Here is a 26,818-nt window from a genome sequence, read left to right as displayed (position 1 = left end):
GAATAAATTCTTTGAACGCGAGGGTCACGGGATAGGCAGCCTAGCATGAAATCTGCCATATGCGCCAGAGTACCAACGCGTAAGAATTCACTCCCCTCACTGGCCTGACTGTCCATTTCCTCCTCCTCCAACTCCTCCAACTCCTCTTCTTCTGCCCATACACGCTGAACAGTGAAGGACTCAACAATGGTCCCCTCTTGTGTCTCGCCAACATTCTCCTCCTCTTCCTCCTCATCCTCCTCCACCTCCACCTCCTCCGATATGCGCTGAGAAACAGACCTGAGGGTGCTTTGGCTATCAACAAGGGAATCTTCTTCCCCCGTCTCTTGTGACGAGCGCAAAGCTTCCGACTTCATGCTGATCAGAGAGTTTTTCAACAGGCCAAGCAGCGGGATGGTGAGGCTGATGATGGCGGCATCGCCACTGACCATCTGTGTTGACTCCTCAAAGTTACTCAGCACCTGACAGATATCAGACATCCACGTCCACTCCTCATTGTAGACTTGAGGAAGCTGACTGACCTGACTACCACTTCTGGTGGAAGTTGACATCTGGCAGTCTACAATCGCTCTGCGCTGCTGGTAAACTCTGGATAACATGGTCAGTGTTGAATTCCACCTCGTGGGCACGTCGCACAACAGTCGGTGAGCGGGCAGTTGGAGGCGGCGCTGCGCTGCCCTGAGAGTGGCAGCATCTGTGCTGGACTTCCTGAAATGCGCACAGATGCGGCGCACCTTCGTGAGCAAATCAGACAGATTGGGGTATGTAATAGCTCTTGGGCGGTGTGCCTTTTGTCGCCTAGGCTCAGCAGTTTGAGCACCGCCTGCTGTCGCTTAGCGACGGCACTGCTGCTGTGCCTAGAGCTACCGACTGATGGCGCCGTGCCCACGGATGGTAGTTCGGAGGAGGAGGTGGAGGAGGGGTGGGAGGAGGAGGAGGCATAGTAGGCCTGAAACACCTGGACCGAGGTAGGCCCCGCAATCCTCGGCGTCGGCAGTATATGACCAGCCCCAGGGTCAGACTCGGTCCCAGCCTCCACCAAGTTAACCCAATGTGCCGTCAGCAATATATAGTGGCCCTGCCCGGCAGCACTCGTCCACGTGTCCGTGGTCAGGTGGACCTTGTCAGAAACGGCGTTGGTCAGGGCACGGGTGATGTTGTCTGACACGTGCTGGTGCAGGGCTGGGACGGCACACCGGGAAAAGTAGTGGCAGCTGGGGACCGAATACCGAGGGGCGGCCGCCGCCATGAGGTTGCGAAAGGCCTCGGTCTCTACTAGCCTATAGGGCAGCATCTCCAGGCTAAGCAATCTGGAGATGTGGACATTAAGGGCTTGGGCGTGCGGGTGGGTTGCACTATATTTGCGTTTCCGCTCCAGCGTCTGGGGTATGGAGAGCTGAACGCTGGTGGATGCTGTGGAGGATCGTGGAGGCGACGATGGGGTTTTTGTGGCAGGGTCCTGGGCAGGGGGCTGACTATCAGCTGACACAGGGGAAGGAGCAGTGGTGTGCACGGCCGGAGGTGAACGGGCTTGTTGCCACTGAGTGGGGTGTTTAGCATTCATATGCCTGCGCATACTGGTGGTAGTTAAGCTAGTAGTGGTGGAACCCCTGCTGATCCTGGTTTGGCAAATGTTGCACACCACAGTCCGTCGGTCATCCGGTGTTTCCTTAAAGAACCTCCAGACTTCTGAAGATCTAGCCCTCGCCGCAAGAGCCCTCACCACGGGAGCTTCACTAGTTGACACATTTGGCTCTGATGCACCAGCTCTGGCCCTGCCTCTCCGTCTGGCCCCACCACTGCCTCTTCCAACCTGTTCTGGTCGAGGACTCTCCTCCGTCTCAGAAGCACTGTGTTCACCCGGCCTATCAACCCAGCTTGGGTCTGTCACCTCATCATCCTCCGATCCCTCAGTCTGCTCCCCCCTCGGACTTCCTGCCCTGACAACAACTTCCCCACTGTCTGACAACCGTGTCTCCTCATCGTCGGACACCTCTTTACACACTTCTTCCAGTACGTCAAGAAGGTCATCATCACCCACAGACTGTGACTGGTGGAAAACCTGGGCATCGGAAAATAGCTCAGCAGCAACCGGACAAGTGGTTTGTGACTGTGGGAAGGGTCCAGAAAACAGTTCCTCAGAGTATGCCAGTTCAAATGCCAAATTTTCCTGGGAGGGGGCAGACTGGGGGGGAGGAGGCTGAGGTGCAGGAGCTGGAGGAGTGGCGATTTCGGTGACATGGGTGGACTGCGTGGAAGACTGACTGGTGGACAAATTGCTCGAAGCATTGTCAGCAATCCACGACATCACCTGTTCGCACTGTTCTGGCCTCAACAGTGCTCTACCACGAGTCCCAGTAACTTCAGACATGAACCTAGGGAGTGTAGCTCTGCGGCGTTCCCCTGCTCCCTCATAAGCAGGTGGTGTCTCACCCCGCCCAGGACCACGGCCTCTGACCCCTGCAGTAGTTGGACGCCCACGTCCCCGCCCTCGTCCTCTACCCCTAGCCCTCGGGTTAAACATTTTTAAAATGAGAGTTATAACTTTAATTTTTTTTAAACTTTTTTTTGTGTTTTTTGTTTTTTTTTGTGTTTTTGAGTTTTTAAAACCAAACGATGCTATCCTATTGCTATGGCTATTTTCTAGCCAAGTATGAAAGCACACTACTATGCCAGATGAGATGACGCAGAGTTATGAAACAAAATAAACGTAAAATAAAAAAGGAAAAATGGCAGACTGTGCCTAATTGAAATCCAACCCCTACTAAATTTTCCCACTTCGGTCTTTGCAATGGATATGTGCGTCACTAAGCGCAAAACACAGCGGTCGCAAGTCTCACTACAAATTGCTCACAATTGGCTAGTAGATGCACTGCAGCAAGTACAGCCACCAGCAGATCAACCAGAAATCAAATATATAGAACGCTACTGTAGGCGTAAGTAAGCCGTTTGGATTCTCCTATGGCTATTTTCTAGCCAAGTATGAAAGCACACTACTATGCCAGATGAGATGACGCTGAGTTATTAAAAAAATAAACGTAAAATAAAAAGTAAATGGCAGACTGTGCCTAATTGAAATCAAACCCCTACTAAATTTTCCCACTTTGGTGTTTGAGGTGGATATGTGCGTCACTAAGAGCTAAACACAACGGTAGCAAGTCCCCCTGCAAATTCCTCACAATATGGTACTAGATGCAAATAAAAAAAAAAAAGTATAACGTTATTGTAGCCCTAAGAAGGGCTGTTGGGTTCTTTGAGAATCACTCCTGCCTAACAGTAAGCTAATAGAACACCCTAACGCTTTCCCTGACCAGCAGCAGCTCTCTCCCTAGCGGCATCCAGACACAGAATGATCCGAGCAGCGCGGCCAGCGGCTAGTCTATCCCAGGGTCACCTGATCTGGCCAGCCAACCACTGCTATCGACGTGTAAGGGTACCACGTCATGCTGGGTGGAGTGCAGAGTCTCCTGGCTTGTGATTGGCTCTGTTTCTGGCCGCCAAAAAGCAAAACGGCGGGAGCTGCCATTTTCTCGAGCGGGCGAAGTATTCGTCCGAGCAACGAGCAGTTTCGAGTACGCTAATGCTCGACCGAGCATCAAGCTCGGACGAGCATGTTCGCTCATCTCTAGTATTAACCCTTCCCACCAAGAGAGCAATGCTCCTTGTGGTGGATACACAAATACTGTACACGGTCACAGATCAGGTATCCGGGGCTTAGGGAAAGCAGCACATCCTGCCGGCACGCACGTCTCTTGTCTACTGTTGCCTTATTTTTGCTGTGTCATATAGTGATAACCGCGGCACGAGGAGTATGTCCTGTCATAGGAAGATCCCGGGTGCCTCTCCGAAGGAGGGGGGGATTTGGCTGCGATGTTATATTTGGGGAAAAGAGACATCAAGGGGATTGCATGTCACACCAAATGTATATGGCCCCTTTCATCAAAGCTTTAATCAAAGAATGAATATAGACCCCAGACCTACCCAGTAAATGGGTAGGTTCCCTTATCAATTGTAGACCCCAGACCTACTAAGTAAACGGGCTAGACCCCATATTCAAATATAGACCCCAGACCTACTAACAGGAGAGACCCACTAATAAAGTATAGACTCCAGAAATAAGTAAATAGGCCAGACTCCCTAATCAAGTATAGACCCCAGACCTACTAAGTAAACAGGATAGACCCACTAACTAATTATGGACCGCAGACCTTAGTAAACAGGCCAGACTCCCTAATCAAGTACACACCCCAGACCTACTAAGTAAACAGGCCAGCCCCCCTAGTCAAGTATAGACCCCAGACAGCATGCTTAGGTGAATATAGACCCCAGACCAGACCTTTTAAATACCGACTGTTCAAACCAAACCAACTCAATCCCACTCGAATATAAACCCAGAATTCATAAATGACTACAGACCCCTAACAATAAGTCACCAGCCCCCATGATCTAAATAAGACCCCAGACTTATAAGTGAATACCCAGACACAACTCAAAATATATTCACTGTCTGGGGGTCTATACCTTCAGTTTTATACAGACCCCAGACCACAAACTAAATAGGACAAGAGACCCCTTCAGACCCCAAACAAACCCGCTAGACTAATCCCACTTGATACAAATTGTAGATCACAGCTCTTAAAGGAATGCAGGCGCTCTGATCTCATTTGGACCCCAGAACCTTAAGTAAATGCAGACCCCAGACCAAACCTCCTGATCGAATATGAACCACAAACCGGACCCCCTAAACAGATATAGACATCTGACCTGGCACCTAAAAATAACTTGCGTAAAAAACTAAACATAATGAATAACTGACTACAGATATAGACCCCAGACCCTCTTACTAAATACGGACCTCCATTGTGACTCGTACACAAGCCCTCCTCTCCTGGGTGCTACCACTGATGGTGTCCTCAGGTTACCACTAGGATGATGGCTGTGATGTGTAGGCCTCTGGCAGGTTTGTCTCCTGGACATGGAGGTTATGAGGGTAGGTACAAAGCTGGCCCTGCAGGTTATGTGAGTCAGTGAGGGTCACAGTCACCTCTTATCTCCTGACCTCCATCCACAGAACTGCCCGGTTCTGGTCTGGCCTGCAGAGGGTTTGTTAGCTGCTCTATACTATGTGCTGTGCATGCACCCAGGCTAAATTCCTGCAGGAGCCCCTTCCCCCTCCTAGAGCTCCACACTTCAAGGTCACCAAGTCTAATGTAAGAGTAACCAGTAGACGTGACGGCCTATGGCTGACACAGACCCAACATATGTAGAGAATGGATTGTCCCATATGCAAACCCATGCAAAACCTGAAGCAATCCTCTAATCCATGCAATCCTGATAATCCAGCACATGTAATCCCAAAACATCATAGTGAGGTCCCCTATGGCTGCTCCTGGGAATGTCCTAAGGATACAAGACAATTACGTATATAATATGTTGATAGCTTCCTAATTGTCTGGAATCTCTGGATTATCAGACTCTGGGATTAGAACACGGGACCCTGGAGGAGAAAGGATCACCAGTTCCTCAGTAAGCACCTAAGGCACGAATGCAAATAGAGGAGTGGAATGCGGCCTAATTGTTTTTCAATCCGGTGAGAATGAGCTCCTTCCTGCGGCGGAGGACCGGATCTCACGTCTGATAGTAAGAATATTTCATTCACCACTGCTATGGCTTTTACCATTAGTTGTAAACAACTAAAAAAAAAAAGTTATGGCACATGGGAAGAGAATAGAATAACCACTGTGAGATTGCTGGGATTTCCTCCTGTGAGAGGGGAGGGGAGAGCTGCATCATTCAATATGGGCACAGAGTTGTGTATGGGACATTTTAAGATGACATTTTTTCTTTTACAACCCCTTAAATAATTTAGCAATTCCTGAAATTCTGTGTTTCCAATGATATCTGAGGGATCCTGTCTGTCCTGTACTACCGCTCCTTCTCCTTATGTAATAAATTGGCGTCTGGTGCAGTCACTTCTGCTGAACAGTAATCGGCTGAGAGAACCGGACTGGACTGACTGAGGCAGATGAGCCGGAATTGTGGATTCCAATGTGTTCAGACAAGTTGTTTCCTCCCTGAATCTGATTTTCTACTGAGAAGTTCTACACAACAGATGACACTGAGTAATAGAGGGGAGAGACAGAATATTCTTCTCCTACTCCTAACACCAGTAATACAGGGAAAATCCAGACGGAAAGACCAGAAAATGCCAATGATAAAATATCACCCCCTATGTACAAGAATATAACTACTATAATACTGCCCCCTATGTACAGGAATATAACTACTATAATACTACCCCCTATGTACAAGAATATAACTACTATAATACTGCCCCCTATGTACAAGAATATAACTACTATATTACTGCCCCCTATGTACAGGAATATAACTACTATATTACTGCCCCCTATGTACAGGAATATAACTACTATAATACTGCCCCCTATGTACAAGAATATAACTACTATATTACTGCCCCCTATGTACAGGAATATAACTACTATAATACTGCCCTCTATGTACAAGAATATAACTACTATAATACTGCCCCCTATGTACAAGAATATAACCACTATAATACTGCCCTCTATGTACAAGAATATAACCACTATAACACTGCCCCCTATGTACAAGAATATAACTACTATAATACTGCCCCCTATGTACAAGAATATAACTACTATAATACTGCCCCCTATGTACAGGAATATAACTACTATAATACTGCCCATATGTACAAGAATATAACTATTATAATACTGCCCCCTATGTACAAGAATAGAACTACTATAATACTGCCCCCTATGTACAAGAATAGAACTACTATAATACTGCCCCCTATGTACAAGAATAGAACTACTGTAATACCGCCCCCTATGTACAAGAATAGAACTACTGTAATACCGCCCCCTATGTACAAGAATAGAACTACTGTAATACCGCCCCCTATGTACAAGAATAGAACTACTGTAATACCGCCCCCTATGTACAAGAATAGAACTACTGTAATACCGCCCCCTATGTACAAGAATAGAACTACTGTAATACCGCCCCCTATGTACAAGAATAGAACTACTGTAATACCGCCCCCTATGTACAAGAATAGAACTACTGTAATACCGCCCCCTATGTACAAGAATAGAACTACTGTAATACCGCCCCCTATGTACAAGAATAGAACTACTGTAATACCGCCCCCTATGCACAGGAATATAACTACTATAATACCGCCCCCTATGTACAGGAATATAACTACTATAATACTGCCCCCTATGTACAGGAATATAACTGCTATAATACTGCCCCCTATGTACAGGAATATAACTGCTATAATACTGCCCCCTATGTACAAGAATAGAACTACTGTAATACCGCCCCCTATGTACAAGAATAGAACTACTGTAATACCGCCCCCTATGTACAGGAATATAACTACTATAATACCGCCCCCTATGTACAGGAATATAACTACTATAATACTGCTATAACTGCTATAATACTGCCCCCTATGTACAGGAATATAACTGCTATAATACTGCCCCCTATGTACAGGAATATAACTGCTATAATACTGCCCTCTATGTACAGGAATATAACTGCTATAATACTGCCCCCTATGTACAGGAATATAACTACTATATATATGTAATTCTCTGTTATATATGGCGGGTGGTTGTGCTTTGCTGTCAGATATATCCTGCATAGTATAGTGCAGTGGGTGACACATGATGTATTATATAGTTTTATTCTGTACTAATAATAGTTAGTCCTGGTGACAGGTCCAGTGAGCAGGAAAGCCCTGGCACTGTGAGATAAGATGTGCCGCACATTATACATCCAGAAGAACACAACATATCACCGCTGCATGTACAATATGTATATATGTGGTATGTGAATTTTCTTCTATAATCCACACTCTCCTATATACAAGCCGTGTAGCCAGTATGTGGCCATAATACCGCCATCCTGGGCTCGTCTATGAAGGGAAAGTCATAACCTTAGCCCTGTGCACAGACTGTATTTTTAGCGCCTGTAAATTGGATTACATAGATCTGCTTAACCGTGTCGTGGGCAGAGAGAAGTATGTGTGGGGGTAATAGGGACATGAGATGGACCTACAAATCCTCTCCTACCATAGATCTTTACATACTCCCATTCTCCTAATACAGACTACCTAATACTCACATACTATTCTCGCACTATCCTCTCCCTACTATAGGCCCCACATTACTACCAAACATCTGTTCTCATTATACAGACCTCATACCACTGCACAAATGTATGGCTATGTAATCCAATCCTTTAAGTGACTATTCTACACATTCACAGCTCTTACTGTAGAGAACCAGCCCCTGAGGAGACTATTCTACACTTTCACTGCTATTACCCTAAAGAACCAGCCCCTGAGGTGACTTTTCTACACATTCACTGCTATTACCCTAAAGAACCAGCCCCTGAGGAGACTATTCTACACATTCACTGCTATTACCCTAAAGAACCACCCCTGAGGAGACTATTCTACACATTCACTGCTATTACCCTAAAGAACCAGCCCCTGAGAAGACTATTCTACACATTCACTGCTATTACCCTAAAGAACCACCCCTGAGGAGTCTATTCTACACATTCACTGCTATTACCCTAAAGAACCACCCCTGAGGAGTCTATTCTACACATTCACTGCTATTACCCTAAAGAACCACCCATGAGGAGTCTATTCTACACATTCACTGCTATTACCCTAAAGAGCCAGCCCCTGAGGAGATTATTTTACACATCCACTGCTATTACCCTAAAGAACCACCCCTGAGGAGATTATTCTACACATTCACGGCTATTACCCTAAAGAACCAGCTCCTGAGGAGACTATTCTACACATTTGCTGCTATTACCCTAAAGAGCCAGTCCCTGAGGAGACTATTCTACACATTCAGTGCTATTACCGTAAAGAACCAGCCCCTGAGGAGACTATTCTACACATTCACTGCTATTACCGTAAAGAACCAGCCCCTGAGGAGACTATTCTACACATTCACTGCTATTACCGTAAAGAACCAGACCCTGAGGAGACTATTCTACACATTCACTGCTATTACCCTAAAGAGCCAGCCCCTGACTAGACTATTATACACATTCACTGCTATAACCCTAAAGAGCCAGTCCCTGAGGAGACTATTCTACACATTCACGGCTATTACCCTAAAGAACTAGCTCCTGAGGAGACTATTCTACACATTTGCTGCTATTACCCTAAAGAGCCAGACCCTGAGGAGACTATTCTACACATTCAGTGCTATTACCGTAAAGAACCAGCCCCTGGGGAGACTATTCTACACATTCACTGCTATTACCGTAAAGAACCAGCCCCTGAGGAGACTATTCTACACATTCACTGCTATTACCGTAAAGAACCAGACCCTGAGGAGACTATTCTACACATTCACTGCTATTACCCTGAAGAGCCAGCCCCTGAGGAGATTATTCTACACATCCACTGCTATTACCCTAAAGAACCAGCCCCTGACTAGACTATTCTACACATTCACTGCTATAACCCTAAAGAGCGAGTCCCTGAGGAGACTATTCTACACATTCACGGCTATTACCCTAAAGAACCAGTCCCTGAGGAGACTATTCTACACATTCACGGCTATTACCCTAAAGAACCAGCTCCTGAGGAGACTATTCTACACATTTGCTGCTATTACCCTAAAGAGCCAGACCCTGAGGAGACTATTCTACACATTCACTGCTATTACCGTAAAGAGCCAGACCCTGAGGTGACTATTCTACACATTCACTGCTATTATTACCGTAAAGAGCCAGACCCTGAGGAGACTATTCTACACATTCACTGCTATTACCCTAAAGATCCAGCCCCTGAGGAGACTATTCTACACATTCACAGCTCTTACTGTAAAGAACCAGCCCATGAGGAGATTATTCTACACATTCACTGCTATTACCCTAAAGAACAAGCCCCTGAGTAGACTATTCTACACATTCACTGCTATTACTCTAAAGAGCCAGCCCCTGAGGAGATTATTCTACACATTCACTGCTATTACCCTAAAGAACCTGCCCCTGAGGAGAGTATTCTTCACATTTCCTGCTATTACCCTAAAGAGCCAGCCCCTGAGGAGATTATTTTACATATTCACTGCTATTACTGTAAAGAACCAGCCCCTGAGGAGATTATTCTACACATTCACTGCTATTACCCTAAAGGCCCAGCCCCTGACGAGCCTATTCTACACATCCACTGCTACTACCCTAAAGAACCAGCCCCTGAGGAGACTATTCTACACATCCACTGCTATTACCCTAAAGAACCAGCCCCTGACTAGACTATTCTACACATTCACTGCTATAACCCTAAAGAGCCAGTCCCTGAGGAGACTATTCTACACATTCACGGCTATTACCCTAAAGAACCAGTCCCTGAGGAGACTATTCTACACATTCACTGCTATTACCCTAAAGAGCCAGACCCTGAGGAGACTATTCTACACATTCACTGCTATTACCGTAAAGAACCAGCCCCTGAGGAGACTATTCTACACATTCACAGCTCTTACTGTAAAGAGCCAGCCCCTGAGGAGACTATTCTACACATTCACAGCTCTTACTGTAAAGAACCAGCCCATGAGGAGATTATTCTACACATTCACTGCTATTACCCTAAAGAACAAGCCCCTGAGTAGACTATTCTATACATTCACTGCTATTACTCTAAAGAGCCAGCCCCTGAGGAGACTATTCTACACATTCACTGCTATTACTGTAAAGAACCAGCCCCTGAGGAGATTATTCTACACATTCACTGCTATTACCCTAAAGGCCCAGCCCCTGACGAGCCTATTCTACACATCCACTGCTACTACCCTAAAGAACCAGCCCCTGAGGAGACTATTCTACACATTCACTGCTATTACCCTAAAGAGCCAGACCCTAAGGAGACTATTCTACACATTCACTGCTGTTACCCTAAAGAACCAGCCCCTGAGGAGACTATTCTACACATTCACAGCTCTTACTGTAAAGAACCAGCCCCTCAGGAGATTATTCTACACATTCACAGCTATCTAGAGCAAATGCCCTTGTCTTCTGAGTTGATCTTTTTAGCATTTTTTTTAGATATACTACTACAAAAATGGGGTAACTTTTACATTTTCCCAAGTTGCTTTGTCGTCTGTCATGTGACGCTCCGCCTGCGCCAGGGTCTGTACGTTAGTCCAGTGATTTCTCTGCCATGTACGTCAGATGCCATCACGGATCGGTTTGTGGAGTTGCAGCAGTCCAGGGACCTTCTCTGTGTCTTTATCAGAAGGTTATCTCCACTCTTCAGAGGAATGTCCTTCCCTGGACCCATTGTAGGATCGGCACTTGTGGAATGTTCTGCAGGCGTCAGCAGATGTTTTCTCTTTAACCCATTTCTATCTTGTATGATGATGGATTTCTGTCCTCTTCTTGGCGGAAAAAAATTCCTTTCGACTTCATCTATGATATCGGAACAATCACATGGAAGGTGGACTGTGTAGTAGTTGACCAGTTGTCCTCATTCTGAGGGAAAGCGTCTTCTCGACTCCATAGATGACATCAAATGTCACAAATGGATAATAGAACAAGGAATGGCTTCTAATTGTCCTCATCTCATGATGGAATCAGTGGGAGAAGGAACTTTTCTCCATAAGTGTCACATGGAAGGTAGAACATTGGGGACTTCTCATCATGAGAAAAAGATTCTTCTGGACTCCATAGATGACCTCGAAATGAAAAGTTCCTTCTCCTACAGATTACATCATAAGTGTCATCTAGAAGGTAGAACATTGAGGAGATGACCAGTTGTAGTCCTCACCTTGAAGTAAAAATGAATCCTCTATTTCATCTTTGACATTGTATCAGTCACGGAAGTCATGAAAGGTCATCAGTCATGGAAGGTATAATGCGGAGATGTCCTTGATGGGATGAAAAGTCTTCTCTACTTTTTGTAGGACATCAAAAGTTGGGTAGAACGATGACATCATTAACATTTGTTCTCCTCTTGGGAAAGTAAATTCTTCCCGGAACATACCCTGGATCTTTGACCCTTTCTAGAACCCCTAGAACAGTGATGGCGAACCTTTTAGAGGCCGAGTGCCCAAACTACAACAAAGACCCACTTATTTATCGCAAAGTGCCAACACAGAAATTTAATTTGTGATTTATATTCCCTTCTGTGTCACATCTTTCATTGATACCAGCACCTGAGGACACCAATAAAACAGAAAATAGTCCCAGGTAGAGCTGTCACTTTAATATATATAAAATACCTCTGTGCACAGCAAGTCCTGGGCTGTCTGGGATTGCAGGAAGATACCTAGAGTCATCTTTGGTGATGGCCTGAGTGCCCACAGAAAGGGCTCTGAGTGCCACCTCTGGCACCAGTGCCATAGGTTAGCCATCACTGCCCTAGAAGATACTTAGTCGTCAACGAATCCATGATGTAGAAGGTCTACAGGAATGTTGGCACTCGGGATTATCTCGCTCGGATGAGATATGGGCTTGATGTCTTCTGTCAGCTCGGCGCTTCTTCTCATCGTCACCTCATTTACCACGGAATTTCTTGTGTTGAAGCTACAGGAGAAAGTTTGTTATTATAGGGAAGTAGCGTAGGGATCTTTACGTGAGGAGTTTTTCATCCTTTTCGGCATGATGACCTCATGGTGTCCCCACATCTCTCATCTGGTTCAGTGTGGAATGTGATTTGTGGTCACCCCTATAGTGGGCAATGCTAGGCAGTGGCTGCAAAGCCATAATGGATCATAGGATGTGTAAATCGGGGACTAGGCACGTGGACTTGTGGAAGGTTATCCAAGTAAATAACCAAAATAGGTGGAAGGTAGTGGTGAATAGGGGACATTTTGGGGTTTTTCTTTGTCATGTGAATGTAGACGGCCAATCTTCTCCTTCCTGCAGGCCTACGAGAAGCGCTTCCCTACCTGCCCGCTCATCCCGGTCTTCATCGGCAGCGACATCATCAATGAGCACAAGAGCGAGGACGGGTCCCTCCACGTGGTGGAGCGCAGCTGCAAGCTCAACGTGGACGCCCCTCGGCTGCTCAAAAAGGTAAACGCAGACTGAGCTCCACCAAAACGTAGGACCTCCTGCACCCCAGGGATCTAGTGGTAAGGGGCACAGGAGTAGCGGCATGAGGCGCCCAGGACTTGGGAATGGAGATAAAATTTGATGGACTATAAGGAACGAGTAGGAGTCGCTCTACTGAGGATCTCACATGGTCAGTGCAGATGAGGCCAAAGACCCCCGCACTGTGCCCCTCTATATAAGGAATCCATAGCGCCCTCTATATGTAACTGTAGTAACACCTCCTCTATATTACAGATCGCAGGGGTGGAATACGTCTATTTTATCCAGAAGAACACCCTGAACTGGAAGGAGCGGACGCTGCTCATCGAGGCCCGGAATGAGACCTTCTCCACCCGAGTCCTGGTCAACGAGACCTGCAGCTACTCCGTGAGTCCCCCCCCCCCCCTTACTCCTGTCACTCCATCATTGTGCTGCACAAGAGTCCGGAGAAGCTGAGATTGGTAACCACCCAGCCAGAGAAGCCAGATTGGTAACCACCCAGCTTTCCCAAGCTCCGATACAGCTACAGGATGAAATGGGAACCCTGTGGAGGACCAGGGGGAGGTCCGCAGCTGTGATACAGACATCAGGAGTCATCGGCCGCTTTACATATTTGGAATATTTTGTATCTTGTCTTCACTTGTCTTCAAACAGAAAAGAATTTGAGGCTGAAGTCTTAAAGATGAGGCTCCGCACAAAAAGTCATGGGGGTGACACCATCTGCAGATGCCTAGGGTCCGGGGTGACTAAGGGGACTCCTAGAGCAAACTAAAACTAGTGCACTGTATGGTGGTATCATATAGTGGGCACTATATGGCAGTATAATATAGTGGGCACTATATGGCGGTATAATGAAGGCCAATTATTGGATTATTGTATGTGCACCATGTGGTCATATAGTGTGTCATCTATACAGCGGTAATTTTGTAGGCTATTATATATTCATTTTGTGCTATATGGTGGTATTATGTGGAAACTATATGGCGGTATAATGTAGGCTCTTTAGGGTTTATTATATATTACTTGTACACAATATAGTGGTATTATGTGAGTTGTATATTGTAAGATATGTATTATATAGTATAAGTAATATTCCAGCCCCTTCATGTATTATGATATATCATTTGTGCACTATATGGCGGTATAAGGTGGAAAGCGTAGGGAGATATTCTGCAAAGTCTCTGCACTATATGGCAGTATTATATAGATTGTACCTGGGAGTATTATGTACTATTTCTGCACTATGTGGTGGTGCTGTACACAGTGGGTTCACCCCTTGCACTGTATGGCGGTATTATGTGTGCAGAGGAGCTGACAGATGGGGGTGACGGCTGATCTGCCTGTTTCCCTGTTTTGGGTAAAACGAGGCTTAGAATTTCTCCTTTTTACCATTTGACAGAAAAGGACGACTCAAGGACCTTATTACTGGGGAGGTTTTAGGATTTTCTGTAAGATTTTCACAGACAGGACAGGAGCGCCCCCCGGTGGCCAGAATGTTTACTACACCCTGTGGTCTTACAATCCCTGAGCAGATTCCTGTTCTGTGGAGGTCCGTCTGCCAGGACATAAAGCTCCAGAGCGCCCCCTGCTGGCAGGACCATGATGAATACCAGCAGGACATGAGGGAGACAGATGAGGGGGACACTGTGGCCTCCCCAAGAATCTAGGCACCCCCTTATTGTGCCCCCCTATAGGTGTACTGGACATGTAGACAGGGTGGGGCTGTGCAGCGGTTCTAGAGCTTGTCCTGTGGTTCTAGGTCCATCCTGACAATGAGGACTGGACCTGCTTCGAGCAGTCGGCTTCACTGGACATCAAATCTTTCTTTGGTTTTGAGAGCACGGTGGAGAAGATCGCAATGAAGCAGTACACTGCCAACATCAAGAGGGTGAGTGCCCCCCCACTGGGTCATCTGTGCCCCCCCCCCCCACTGGGTCATCTGTGCCCCCCCCCCCACTGGGTCATCTGTGCCCCCCCCCACTGGGGTCATCTGTGCCCCCCCCCCCACACTGGGTCATCTGTGCCCCCCCCCACTGGGTCATCTGTGCCCCCCCCCCCACTGGGTCATCTGTGCCCCCCCCCCCACTGGGTCATCTGTTCCCTCCCCCCACTGGGTCATCTGTGCCCCCCCCCCCCACTGGGGTCATCTGTGCCCCCCCCCCCACTGGGGTCATCTGTGCCCCCCCCCCACTGGGGTCATCTGTGCCCCCCCCCCACTGGGGTCATCTGTGCCCCCCCCCACTGGGGTCATCTGTGCCCCCCCCCCCACTGGGGTCATCTGTGCCCCCCCCCACACTGGGTCATCTGTGCCCCCCCCCCACTGGGGTCATCTGTGCCCCCCCCCCCACTGGGTCATCGGTGCCCCCCTCCCCACTGGGGTCATCTGTGCCCCCCCCCCACTGGGGTCATCTGTGCCCCCCCCCCACTGGGGTCATCTGTGCCCCTCCCCCCCCCCCCACTGGGGTCATCTGTGCCCCCCCCCAATAGGGTTATTAGTGCCCCCACCCTCCCAGCTAGGGTCAACTGTGTGGCTCCCCCAGTGTGACCTGTGCTCCCCCTATGGTCATCTATGCCCCTCCCCTAGAGGCGGGGTTGGACATTAGGGCGCCCTCTTGTAAGATGATTTGGGGTAACTATGAATATCGGGGGGTCTCAGTCTTGTATTCTGCTGGTTACAGGGTAAGGAGGTCATTGAGTTCTACCTGAATGAGCTGATATCTCAGGGCATCACTCACATCCCGCGATGGACCCCAGGGGGCACAGGGGGACCCCCGCACGTCTCCAGGGCGGCCACTAGTGGGCACCGGTGCAGCATAGAGGGACGGGAACCGGAGCTGGAGGCGTCATCCGCACCAACACCGCAACGAGCAGACGCCCCGGGAGCCGAACAGGACGGTAAGTGCAGGATATGGGACGGGGTATGTGCTGGTACCACGGATGATGTCACTCCAGGTATCACGGATGATGTCACTCCTGGTATCACTGATGATGTCACTCCTGGTATCACTGATGATGTCACTCCTGGTACCACGGATGATGTCACTCCAGATATCACGGATGATGTCACTCCTGGTACCACGGATGATGTCACTCCTGGTATCACTGATGATGTCACTCCTGGTATCACTGATGATGTCACTCCTGGTACCACGGATGATGTCACTCCAGATATCACGGATGATGTCACTCCTGGTACCACGGATGATGATGTCACTCCTGGTACCACGGATGATGATGTCACTCCTGGTACCACGGATGATGATGACACTCCTGGTACCACGGATGATGATGTCACTCCTGGTACCACGGATGATGATGTCACTCCTGGTACCACGGATGATGATGTCACTCCTGGTACCACGGATGATGATGTCACTCCTGGTACCACGGATGATGATGTCACTCCTGGTACCACGGATGATGATGTCACTCCTGGTACCACGGATGATGATGTCACTCCTGGTACCACGGATGATGATGTCACTCCTGGTACCACGGATGATGATGTCACTCCTGGTAGCACGGATGATGATGTCACTCCTGGTAGCACGGATGATGATGTCACTCCTGGTAGCACGGATGATGATGTCACTCCTGGTAGCACGGATGATGATGTCACTCCTGGTAGCACGGATGATGATGTCACTCCTGGTAGCACGGATGATGATGTCACTCCTGGTAGCACGGATGATGATGTCACTCCTGGTAGCACGGATGATGATGATGTCACTCCTGATGGCCCCGCCCATCATTCTCTTCTTCCCCCAGGAGATAAGTTGGAGGCGGAGTACATTGAGCGCTATCTGGGACACCTCACCCCCCTGCAGGAGAGCGCCCTCATCCACCTGCGACAATGGCTGCAGGAGACCCACAAGGGCAAGGTGAAGGGTCAGCGGGGGGGCGTCACCATCCTCTGACCACACCCCCTCCTGTTACCGTCTAAATATCCCGTCCTCATGTGCAGATCCCTAAAGACGACCACATCCTGCGTTTCCTCCGTGCCCGAGACTTCAACCTGGAGAAAGCCCGAGAGATGCTCTGCCAGTCCCTGTCCTGGCGCAAGCAGTACCAGGTGGACTACATCCTGCAGACCTGGCGCCCGCCCCCGATACTGGAGGAGTACTACGCCGGGGGGTGGCACTACCACGACAGAGGTCAGTCCCACATCACTGGTGGGGGCGCTGTTGTACTGTTCTATATAGACTCTAGCGGTGGTGAGAAGTGGTACTGCAAGTGACAGAAAATATGACTCTATTCTGTTACAGATGGGCGTCCGCTGTATATCCTGCGCCTGGGACAGATAGACACCAAGGGGCTGCTGAAGGCGGTGGGGGAGGAGGCCATCCTGCGCCACGTGAGTGTATATAGTATATATAGACTATAACTCCACACATCCTATAAGTACTTTACACTAGAAAAATGCACTTGGATTAGGGCAAATTTACATAATTCTGGTCCCATTCGGTATTTTACAGGTCCTGTCCATCAATGAGGAGGGGCAGAGACGCTGCGACGAGAACACTCACCTTTTTGGCCAACCAATCAGGTAGGTAAGACGGCAGGGTAGTGTTTTATGTTATACTACTTTTTATTATATCATATTTTGTTATATAATTTTATATGATGTTAGGTACCATAGTCCAAAATAATATTATTATAAGACACACCTCAGTTTTGGTAATCAAAATAATTGAAAATATATATTTGACACACACAGCTCTGCTACATCCATTCACTTACACACAGCTCTACTGAATACATTTACTTACACACAGCTCTGCTACATCCATTTACTTACACACAGCTCTGCTACATCCATTCACTTACACACAGCTCTGCTACATCCATTCACTTACACACAGCTCTGCTACATCCATTCACTTACACACAGCTCTGCTACATCCATTCACTTACACACAGCTCTGCTACATCCATTCACTTACACACAGCTCTGCTACATCCATTCACTTACACACAGCTCTGCTACATCCATTCACATACACACATAACTATGCTACATCCATTCACTTTCAAACACAACTTTGCTACATCCATTCACATACACACAGCTCTGCTACATCCATTCACATACACACATAACTATGCTACATCCATTCACTTACAAACACAACTTTGCTACATCCATTCACTTACACACAGCTCTGCTACATCCATTCACCTTCACAAAGCTCTGCTACATCCATTCACTTACACACATTGCTATGCTACATCCATTCACTTACACACAGCTCTACTACATCCATTCACTTGCACACACAGCTCTACTACATCCATTCATTACTTTTATCTCATTAAATTATGTATCTGCTGTATAATGATCCGTCTTCCCAGGTCTTGGACCTGCCTCGTGGACCTGGAAGGGTTAAACATGCGGCACCTGTGGCGGCCGGGGGTGAAGGCCTTGCTGCGGATAATTGAGGTGGTGGAGGCCAATTACCCGGAGACTTTGGGGCGGCTGCTGATAGTCCGGGCCCCCCGAGTCTTCCCTGTCCTGTGGACACTGGTGAGATATACCATAGACTATAGTTATATATAGCGCCCCCCGCAGGCCGGGGCCCCCCTCCTCACCGGACCCTCTCTTCCAGGTCAGTCCATTCATCAATGAGAACTCGCGCCGCAAGTTCCTGATCTATAGCGGCAACAACTACCAGGGTCCTGGCGGCGTCTGCGATTACCTGGACAAGGAGATCATCCCCGATTTTCTGGGCGGAGACTGTATGGTAAGAGGGCGGAGTTTGTACCTGGTCAGTTGCAGTGTGAAAAGCTTGTCCCCCCTCCCCCATGCTTTACACTGCAGCCCCAGGTCCGCTACAGGTTCTGTGGTTCTTATTGGTTCTGTGGCCCCGTTTCCCTGTGGGTCGTCTGTGTAAGATCTGGCTCTGTCGTGTGTTACAGTGTAATATCCCGGAGGGCGGCCTGGTCCCCAAATCCCTCTACCAATCAGACGACGAAGCGGAGACATCGGATCACATCCGACTGTGGACCGAGACCCTCTACCACTCTGCCTTCATCTACAAGGGGGCCCCACATGAAGTAAGAGGAGAGCAGAGATAATACCGCCAAACAGTGTCCACCTAAAACTGCCATGTACTGCAGGGTCATGTATGGAGCACACACTATACACCCATATAATACTGCTACATGGCGACCCACGTAATGTAACTCACACATACAGTGACCCTAGTGTATGGCTGTATAGCAGAATTAAGCCGCCTGTGCATATATAGTGCACACATAATACCGTCATATAGAGCGCACACATAATACCGTCATATAGAGCGCACACATAATACCGTCATATAGAGCGCACACATAATATCGTCATATAGAGCGCACACATAATACCGTCATATAGAGCGCACACATAATACCGTCATATAGAGCGCACACATAATACCGTCATATAGAGCGCACACATAATTCCGTCATATAGAGCGCACACATAATTCCGTCATATAGAGCGCACACATAATACCGTCATATAGAGCGCACACATAATACTGCTATTTAGCAACTGTTATGTAGACCTCACATAATGTAACACAGCTATAAGGTGTCTTTAATACTGAGCACACATACGATACAGCCCCCCGGCATGGTGCCGCCATACAGCCCCCCGGCATGGTGCCGCCATACAGCGCCCCGGCATGGTGCCGCCATACAGCGCCCCGGCATGGTGCCGCCATACAGCGCCCCGGCATGGTGCCGCTTTACATTCCCCGTGTAGTGAGACACCCCTGACCACACGTCTCCCGGTTCCTTGCAGATCACAGCTGAGATCGTGGAGGTGGAGTCGGTCATCACCTGGGACTTTGATGTCCTCCGTGGAGATGTCGTCTTCAGCCTCTTCCATTCTAAGCGGGCGCCAGAGGTCGGGCAGAAGGAACCCGCGTCCGGGGCGACCGGCGCTACCTCCGGCAACAACGTGCAGCTGATGGACAAGAACTGGGTCCTGGGGGTGGACTACAGGAGGGTGGAGTCGCCCCTGGTGTGCCGGGAGGGCGAGAGCATCCAGGTGGGTCATCCTCATGCTCCTCAGATGGGGGTTGTAGTATATTGGCTGCATTATCACATATGACCACTAGATGTCACTAATGTGCTGACTACAACTCCCATCCTGGACCATGTTGTGCAGGAAATTACCCAGACTCCTCCTTGTCTCCTTAGGGGTCCCATGTGACTCGCTGGCCTGGATTCTACATCCTCCAATGGAAGATGCACAGTCCTGCGTCGGGCTCCAGCCTGGCCCGGGTGGACGACGTCCTGGCCTCGCTGCAGGGGTCCAGTCACAAGTGTAAGGTCCTGTATTACTTCGAGGTTCTGGCATCAGAGGACTTCAGGTAATTAAAGCTCATAACAGCGCCACTCCTGACAGTAGGGAGTGAGTGGTACTACAGCCTATTAGCTTTTATGCATCTAAGCTGCAATACCAAACATGACCTATTGGTGATGCTGTGTGTCAATGGGACCGGTCATTTTTATGTAATCTGCTGAAATGTCTTTAAAGAAGAACTCTGGATACAAGCTGCCCCTAGATGTAGCAATCTACCCAATGTAACAGGCACTTTCTGTTTGGAGATCTACAGGTTTTTCAGTTTAGGTAGCTTTTCCTGCTTGTGGAGCCGCAAGTTAAGAGATCATTGGGTGTCCCTTGCTAGAGGAGCCACAGGTTCGGAGTTCAGTGAATGTTCCCTGGCCGTGGAGCTGCAGGTTAAGAGCTCAGTACATGTCCCCTGCTAGAGGAGTCACAGGTTCAGAGCTCAGTGGGTGTTCCCTGTTTGTGGAGCTGCAGCTTCAGAGCGCAGTGGTTGTTCCTTTTTGTGGATCTACAGGTTAAGAGCACAGTAGGTGTCTCTTGCTAGAGGAGCCAAAGGTTCAGAGCTCAGCCGGTGTTCCCTGCTGGTGGAGCTGCAAGTTCAGAGCTTTGTGGGTCTACAGGTAAAGACCACAGTGGGTGTCCACTGCATGTTCAGAGCTCGGTGGGTATTTCCTACCTGTGGAGCTGCAAATTCAGAGTCTTTAGGGCATGCCATTTTTGGGGTGGTGCAAGCTCAGTGGTTGTTCCTTGCCTTTTCATCTACAGGTTCAGGACTCAGTGGGTGTTTCCTGCTTATGCAGCAGTTTCTTAGGTTTATTTCATGAGGCTCTACAGTTTCAGAGCTCAGTGGGTGCTCCTTGCTTGTGGAGCCACAGGTTCAGAGCTCATAGGGTGTTCCTTGCTTGTGGAGCCACATATTCAGAGCTCAGTGGGTGTTTCCTTCTTATGCTGAAGTTTCTTAGCTGTAATACCAACTACACCTACATATCAGGCTATTTACTGATGAAGCCATGTTTCTCTGATCCGGTGCAACCCATTTAAACTAGAACTCTACATAAAAGTTGTCTGTAACACACTGAGCTTTAGATGTGGCAGTCATTGTTGTGTTATTCTTGTGTTATTTTTCAGGGGCTCCATGTCCAGCCTGGAGTCTTGCAGCGGCTTCTCCCAGCTCAGCGGGGTCACCAGCTCTTCAAACAAGTCTCACAGCAGCTCTCTGATCTCCAGATAACATTGGGGGGTGGAGGAAACCCTCCTCTCCTTAGCATTTGGACCTTATGCTTTCCTTGGCCTTTTTACTAATGGAGACACTGCAGGGTCCTCCGCCCTGGAATGTGCCTGCTCCCGGACCTGGCGGGGCCTGCGGAGGCCTGTAGGTCAAGAAGATTGAGTATTCACAGACATGAGGCCCCAGGGGTCATAATTGTTCGGTTCATCTGAAACCAAATCTACAGGGACCTACTTACCCATGTGCAGCTATAGCAGGTGCCACCACCAGGTGGACCCTGAGAACCTCGGGAAGTGACGTTACTACAGGGCTATCATGTGTAGGGTGACCGAAGGACGGGGGTCCCGGCCCCCCGACACTACCAGCACTTTTCATCACGTTTGCCTTTAATGACTTGTTAACTTATTTGCAGAGGATTTTTGTGACTGAGCTCAGGCCTATGTTTCATAATGAAATAAATTCTAGATTGTTCACCTCGTCTCCCGTCTTCTATGCAGCGAGTGTCCCACTGACAACACTTCCTGTCTCGGGCTCTGGCTTCAATAAATTTTAGTTTATCTACATTTGTCAGAGATAGTGTAGACACAAAGACTTCTTCTCTAGCTCTAAGTCCGTGTATCTAAGAAGGTTATGTTGGCTCAATGTAGTGTGATTGCTTGTGCAGCCGCAAGTCCAGAGCTCAGGGGGTGTTGCCAGCCTTTAGAATGGCCATTCAATGTTCAATGGGTGCGCCCTGCTGTTAGTGGTGGCGCAGAGCTGAGTGGATTTTTCTTGCTTATTAAACTGCATATTTAGAGCCAAGTATGTGTTCCTGCTTTTGGACCTTCAAGTTCAGAGCTTAGTGTGTGTCCCCTGCTTGTGGATCTGCATGTTTAGAGCTCAGTGGGTTTCCCTGGTAATGGAGATCTCAGTAGGTGTTTTCTGCTTGTGGCCCTGCAGGTTTAGAGTTCAGTGGGCATTTAAGGCTTTCCAGCTAAAAAAAATTTTTCTGTGAAGCTCCTTTTTCCCTTCTCTCTAACCTGTGAGAGAAAATTTTTGTACATCTATCATCAAAATCCATCATGATAAACCAGGGACAATTAGTCATAGATCCAGGCAGCAGGGCTGTGATAGTCTTCTTATATGTGCTATCCATGACCTGCCCTGCTTATGGAACTGCAGGTTCAGAGCTCAGTGGTTGTTCCTTTTTTGTGGATCTACAGGTTAAGAGCACAGTGGGTATCCCCTGCTAGAGGAGCCACAGGTTCAGAGCTCAGTGGGTGTTCCCAGCTTGTGGAGATGCAGATTCAGAGGTTACCGGTTGGTCCTTTGATGTGGATGTCCCCTGCTAGAAGAGCCACAGGTTCAGAGTTAAGTGGATGTTCCCTGTTTATGGATCTGCATGTTCAGAGCTCAGTTGTTGTTTCCTGTATGTGGAGCTGCAAGTTCAGAGCTTAGTGGATATTCCCTGCTCATAGAGTTGCATGCTCAGATCTACAGGTTCAGCGCTCAGTGAGTGTTTCATTCTTATGCTACACTTTTTTAGAGGTTTATTGGATCTACAGGTTCAGAGCTCATAGGGTGTTCCTTGCTTGTGGAGCCACAAGTTCAGAGCTCAGTGGGTGTTCCTTGCTTGTGGATCTGCAGGTTCAGGGCTCAGCCCCTCAAGATCATTAACATAGTTTTAAAAGTTGATTTTAGAAGGAAGGAGGCCATGGATGACAAATATAAGAAGATGCCACAGTCACGGTGCCCGGATCTATGAGTAATGTCCCTGCATTATCATGTGTGTGAGTTACTGTCCTTCCCTGACTACAGATTACTCTATAGTGTAGTCCACATAGATGAGCACAGGAGCTGCATACACTGAATGCTAGTTAATAGGATAGGATAGTAAAGGTTGAAGTATCCATACAGAGGAATATTCTCATCATGTAGATGGTTTATTTACAAGGAATAAGGGCAAATTTGTATATAGAAAAAGACAAAGTTTTTCCCTTCAGGTCCTGGATGATGGGGGTCATAGTCACATGAACACACACTCGGGGGGGGTCACTACATGTGTACGTTGTGATGGTAGAACCATGTGACTACAGATGTCACACTAATGTGATCGCTAGTGATTTGTAGTATCTGGTAATGATGACCGTTATAGTGACTTGTCTATGTATTCCCAGTCCTCGAGTCATCCCCAGGAAAAGCAGATGACAGCCAAAATAATCCCCAGTCTTTCAATAATCCTAAATTCCAGGTCCTCTATTGATATATAATATACCACACTCCAATAACATTTCAGCTTGTGGAGCTTCAAGTTCAGTGCTCAGTGTGAGTTTCCTGCTTGTGGTTCTGCATGTTCAGAGCTCAGTGAGAATCTTCTGCTTCTGCGGCAGTACATTTCGGAACTCGGTTTTTGGTTCGGTTTCCCTTTGCTGTCCATATTAGTTGGCACTCCAGTTTCCCGGTGGAGTTCTTTGGTTTTATGGAGATGCGGCCATATTTCCAATCACTGTGTGGTCCAGGGAGTGTTTGGCTATGGCTCCCTCCATTGGCAGATGGATCCAGTCCCATATAGCACGGTTTATTTTGGTTTATCCTTTGAACCTTTGGCTGTGTACAGAACGTCTTCACTACGGCTGAGGTTGTGTGTGGACAGCGGGGATGGTGAGGAGGACCAGCTGTCTTTTCGGTTTGAAGGTCTAACAAAAAGAGAAGAGAAGAAATGTTATACACTGTTGTCCCAATGAAATCCCATCAGAACTATCATAGGGACACGGTACTCACCCCGGTTGGTATGTTGTACGGTTGTACTTGTGAAAATCGCCACAAGAGAATGGACAGGCTGAAACAACAGTAGGATATTGGTGATTATGTGTATATCTGCAGAGGGTGGACCCCGTTGTCCTTGGGGGTCAGTTTTAGGCGGGGGTTATGCCTTATATTTGGTGTTCTACCACTCACTTGTACACGACTCTAAGATGTCAGTGACTTCTGTAGCCAACATGTGAGCGGAGGGCAGGCACACGGTCAGAGGACTCTCGCCAGGACCGTCCTCTACATCCCCAGCTCTAAAAGAGAAGAACGACTTCTGAACATACAGGGGGTGGGGCTGTGGGTGGAGTCTACTTTGTAGTTAAAATTTGTAAATTTTCATCAACATAGAGGTCCTGAGTCTTACCTTTTCTCGACATGAAGCTGGAGAGATGCTGATAATATTTTCTGGATTTTCTTGGGGAAGAGAAAATAAAACCATAAAATAAAACCATAGAAATCTGATAGTAACAGGAGGAGGGGCTAATGGTGGAGGCACCGCGTAGGTCTATACGCGGTGGATGCTAACTGTGACCTGTGCTGTATGTTGGGCTGTATAACCCCAATTGGATGTCATCTTTCCTGCAGCTCCACCTCCCCTCTCGCAGCAGATTCTACAGCTTCATCCCCCTTCTCTTCCCCCGCCTTGTATTCTAATAAATGTTTTCCTTTGATTTTTATTTTTTTATAGGGATCAGGAGGCTTTTCAGAGGAGATGTTCGATAAGGCTGTATAAGCCCAATTAGAGGCCTCCTTCCGTGCAGCTCCTTCTCCCCTCTTGCAGCAGTCAGTTTCATAATCACAGAGAGATCCTGCAGCTACATCTCCTTTCTCGACCCTATATTTTCCTTCAGCGATGGAATTTCTGGCGACTTGGTTTCTGAGAGAAGCTTTTCCCTGGAGGTATTCCCTGGATATATCGTCTTCCCTGCGGCTCCTCCTCCCCTCTCGCAGCAATCACTCACAATAACAGAGAGAGATTCTGCAGCCTCATTCCCCTCCACTATTCCATACTTTGTCTTCTCTTGCTGGATTTGGTGGTAACAGGAGGTTTTTCCGAGAACATATTCCCGGGGTTAGAGGGTTTTTTATCCATAGGCAGAGAATTTTTCATATTTTTAGTGATGTGGATAATATTTACTTGTACAAAGTTTAGTAGCTTCTTATTGGACACCTCCAGATGTTTTCGGGTTACTTCAGATTTCCGTAGTTGACAGTCAGACAATGATAACCGTCTGTTCAGATCCATCCCCTAAAGGCACAGAGGACACTCATTGGCGCCCCCCATAGGCTCAGAGCTACATTCACATTAGATTGATGATGGCTTCATGGTTCCTCACCTCTTGGACCTCGATGGCCATCAGCTTCTTCTTCCCTGACATCTGGCTCTTGAGTTCGGAGATCTCTGTCTCCAGGAGGTGGATGACTTCTTCGTAGTCGTGCTCTGCGCTATGGGACTGGCGCTGCGCCAGCTCCACCACCTGCAGCTTGTTCTGAAGACTTCGGTTCTCGGACAAGAGTCCAATCACTTTCTGTAAAACATGGAGCCACATGGGTGACGTTCCCTCAGAGGTCGTCTGTGGACGCCATAGGACCAGGGATTAGGTGGCCACTCACCTGGTTTATCTTCTCCAGTTCTTCTTCTGCTTCTTTTTTATTCGTTTCTGCCTCTCGTAATAAAACCTACAAAATCCAAGTAAGAAAAGATCTATGAGGTCCGGGCCAAGGATGGGATGTAAAGAGGTGTAAGTGACCACTGGAGGCCGAGTCGTCTTACTAGCCTGGACCACCAGTTATACTGACATCAACCCCTTCACTGCCCCGGACCACCAGTTATACTGACATCAACCCCTTCACTGCCCCGGACCACCAGTTATACTGACATCAACCCCTTCACTGCCCCGGACCACCAGTTATACTGACATCAACCCCTTCACTGCCCCGGACCACCAGTTATACTGACATCAACCCCATCACTGCCCCGGACCACCAGTTATACTGACATCAACCCCTTCACTGCCCCGGACCACCAGTTATACTGACATCAACCCCTTCACTGCCCCGGACCACCAGTTATAGTGACATCAACCCCTTCACTGCCCCGGACCACCAGTTATACTGACATCAACCCCTTCACTGCCCCGGACCACCAGTTATACTGACATCAACCCCTTCACTGCCCCGGACCACCAGTTATAGTGACATCAACCCCTTCACTGCCCCGGACCACCAGTTATAGTGACATCAACCCCTTCACTGCCCCGGACCACCAGTTATACTGACATCAACCCCATCACTGCCCCGGACCACCAGTTATACTGACATCAACCCCTTCA

At 48.0% G+C, this 26,818-nt stretch overlaps 2 protein-coding genes across 8 annotated transcripts in view; one reads left to right on the top strand and one right to left on the bottom strand.

Annotated features, from left to right (window-relative positions):
* SEC14L5 (SEC14 like lipid binding 5) overlaps positions 1-22,168 on the top strand; it is a 48,959-nt gene extending 26,791 nt beyond the window's left edge. For 5 of the 6 annotated variants that reach the window (XM_072119807.1, XM_072119806.1, XM_072119805.1 and 2 more), the window contains 14 exons: positions 12,961-13,110; positions 13,384-13,515; positions 14,888-15,016; positions 15,807-16,023; positions 16,897-17,009; positions 17,093-17,282; positions 17,394-17,482; positions 17,604-17,674; positions 18,481-18,652; positions 18,735-18,869; positions 19,045-19,182; positions 19,916-20,164; positions 20,317-20,489; positions 21,596-22,168. In XM_072119807.1, the coding sequence (XP_071975908.1) occupies positions 12,961-13,110; positions 13,384-13,515; positions 14,888-15,016; positions 15,807-16,023; positions 16,897-17,009; positions 17,093-17,282; positions 17,394-17,482; positions 17,604-17,674; positions 18,481-18,652; positions 18,735-18,869; positions 19,045-19,182; positions 19,916-20,164; positions 20,317-20,489; positions 21,596-21,698 (2,061 nt within the window). In that variant the 3' untranslated portion in view covers positions 21,699-22,168. The remainder of the gene's footprint in view (positions 1-12,960; positions 13,111-13,383; positions 13,516-14,887; positions 15,017-15,806; positions 16,024-16,896; positions 17,010-17,092; positions 17,283-17,393; positions 17,483-17,603; positions 17,675-18,480; positions 18,653-18,734; positions 18,870-19,044; positions 19,183-19,915; positions 20,165-20,316; positions 20,490-21,595) is intronic. The other variant, XM_072119808.1, reaches the window with a different exon arrangement.
* A 1,428-nt stretch (positions 22,169-23,596) lies between these two features.
* Positions 23,597-26,818, bottom strand: part of LOC140074705 (syntaxin-binding protein 4-like) — a 41,476-nt gene continuing 38,254 nt past the window's right edge. For both annotated transcript variants that reach the window (XM_072119801.1, XM_072119802.1), the window contains exons 16-22: positions 26,100-26,165; positions 25,823-26,014; positions 25,624-25,734; positions 24,850-24,899; positions 24,633-24,739; positions 24,456-24,513; positions 23,597-24,370 (exon numbers count right to left, since the gene is read on the bottom strand). In XM_072119801.1, coding sequence (XP_071975902.1) covers positions 24,253-24,370; positions 24,456-24,513; positions 24,633-24,739; positions 24,850-24,899; positions 25,624-25,734; positions 25,823-26,014; positions 26,100-26,165 — 702 coding nt within the window. In that variant the 3' untranslated portion in view covers positions 23,597-24,252. The remainder of the gene's footprint in view (positions 24,371-24,455; positions 24,514-24,632; positions 24,740-24,849; positions 24,900-25,623; positions 25,735-25,822; positions 26,015-26,099; positions 26,166-26,818) is intronic.

This window comes from Engystomops pustulosus, chromosome 8 (assembly GCF_040894005.1).
Source record: "Engystomops pustulosus chromosome 8, aEngPut4.maternal, whole genome shotgun sequence".
In the NCBI taxonomy this organism is placed as follows: Eukaryota; Metazoa; Chordata; class Amphibia; order Anura; family Leptodactylidae; genus Engystomops; species Engystomops pustulosus.
This window is presented reverse-complemented; position numbering and strand designations above follow the sequence as displayed.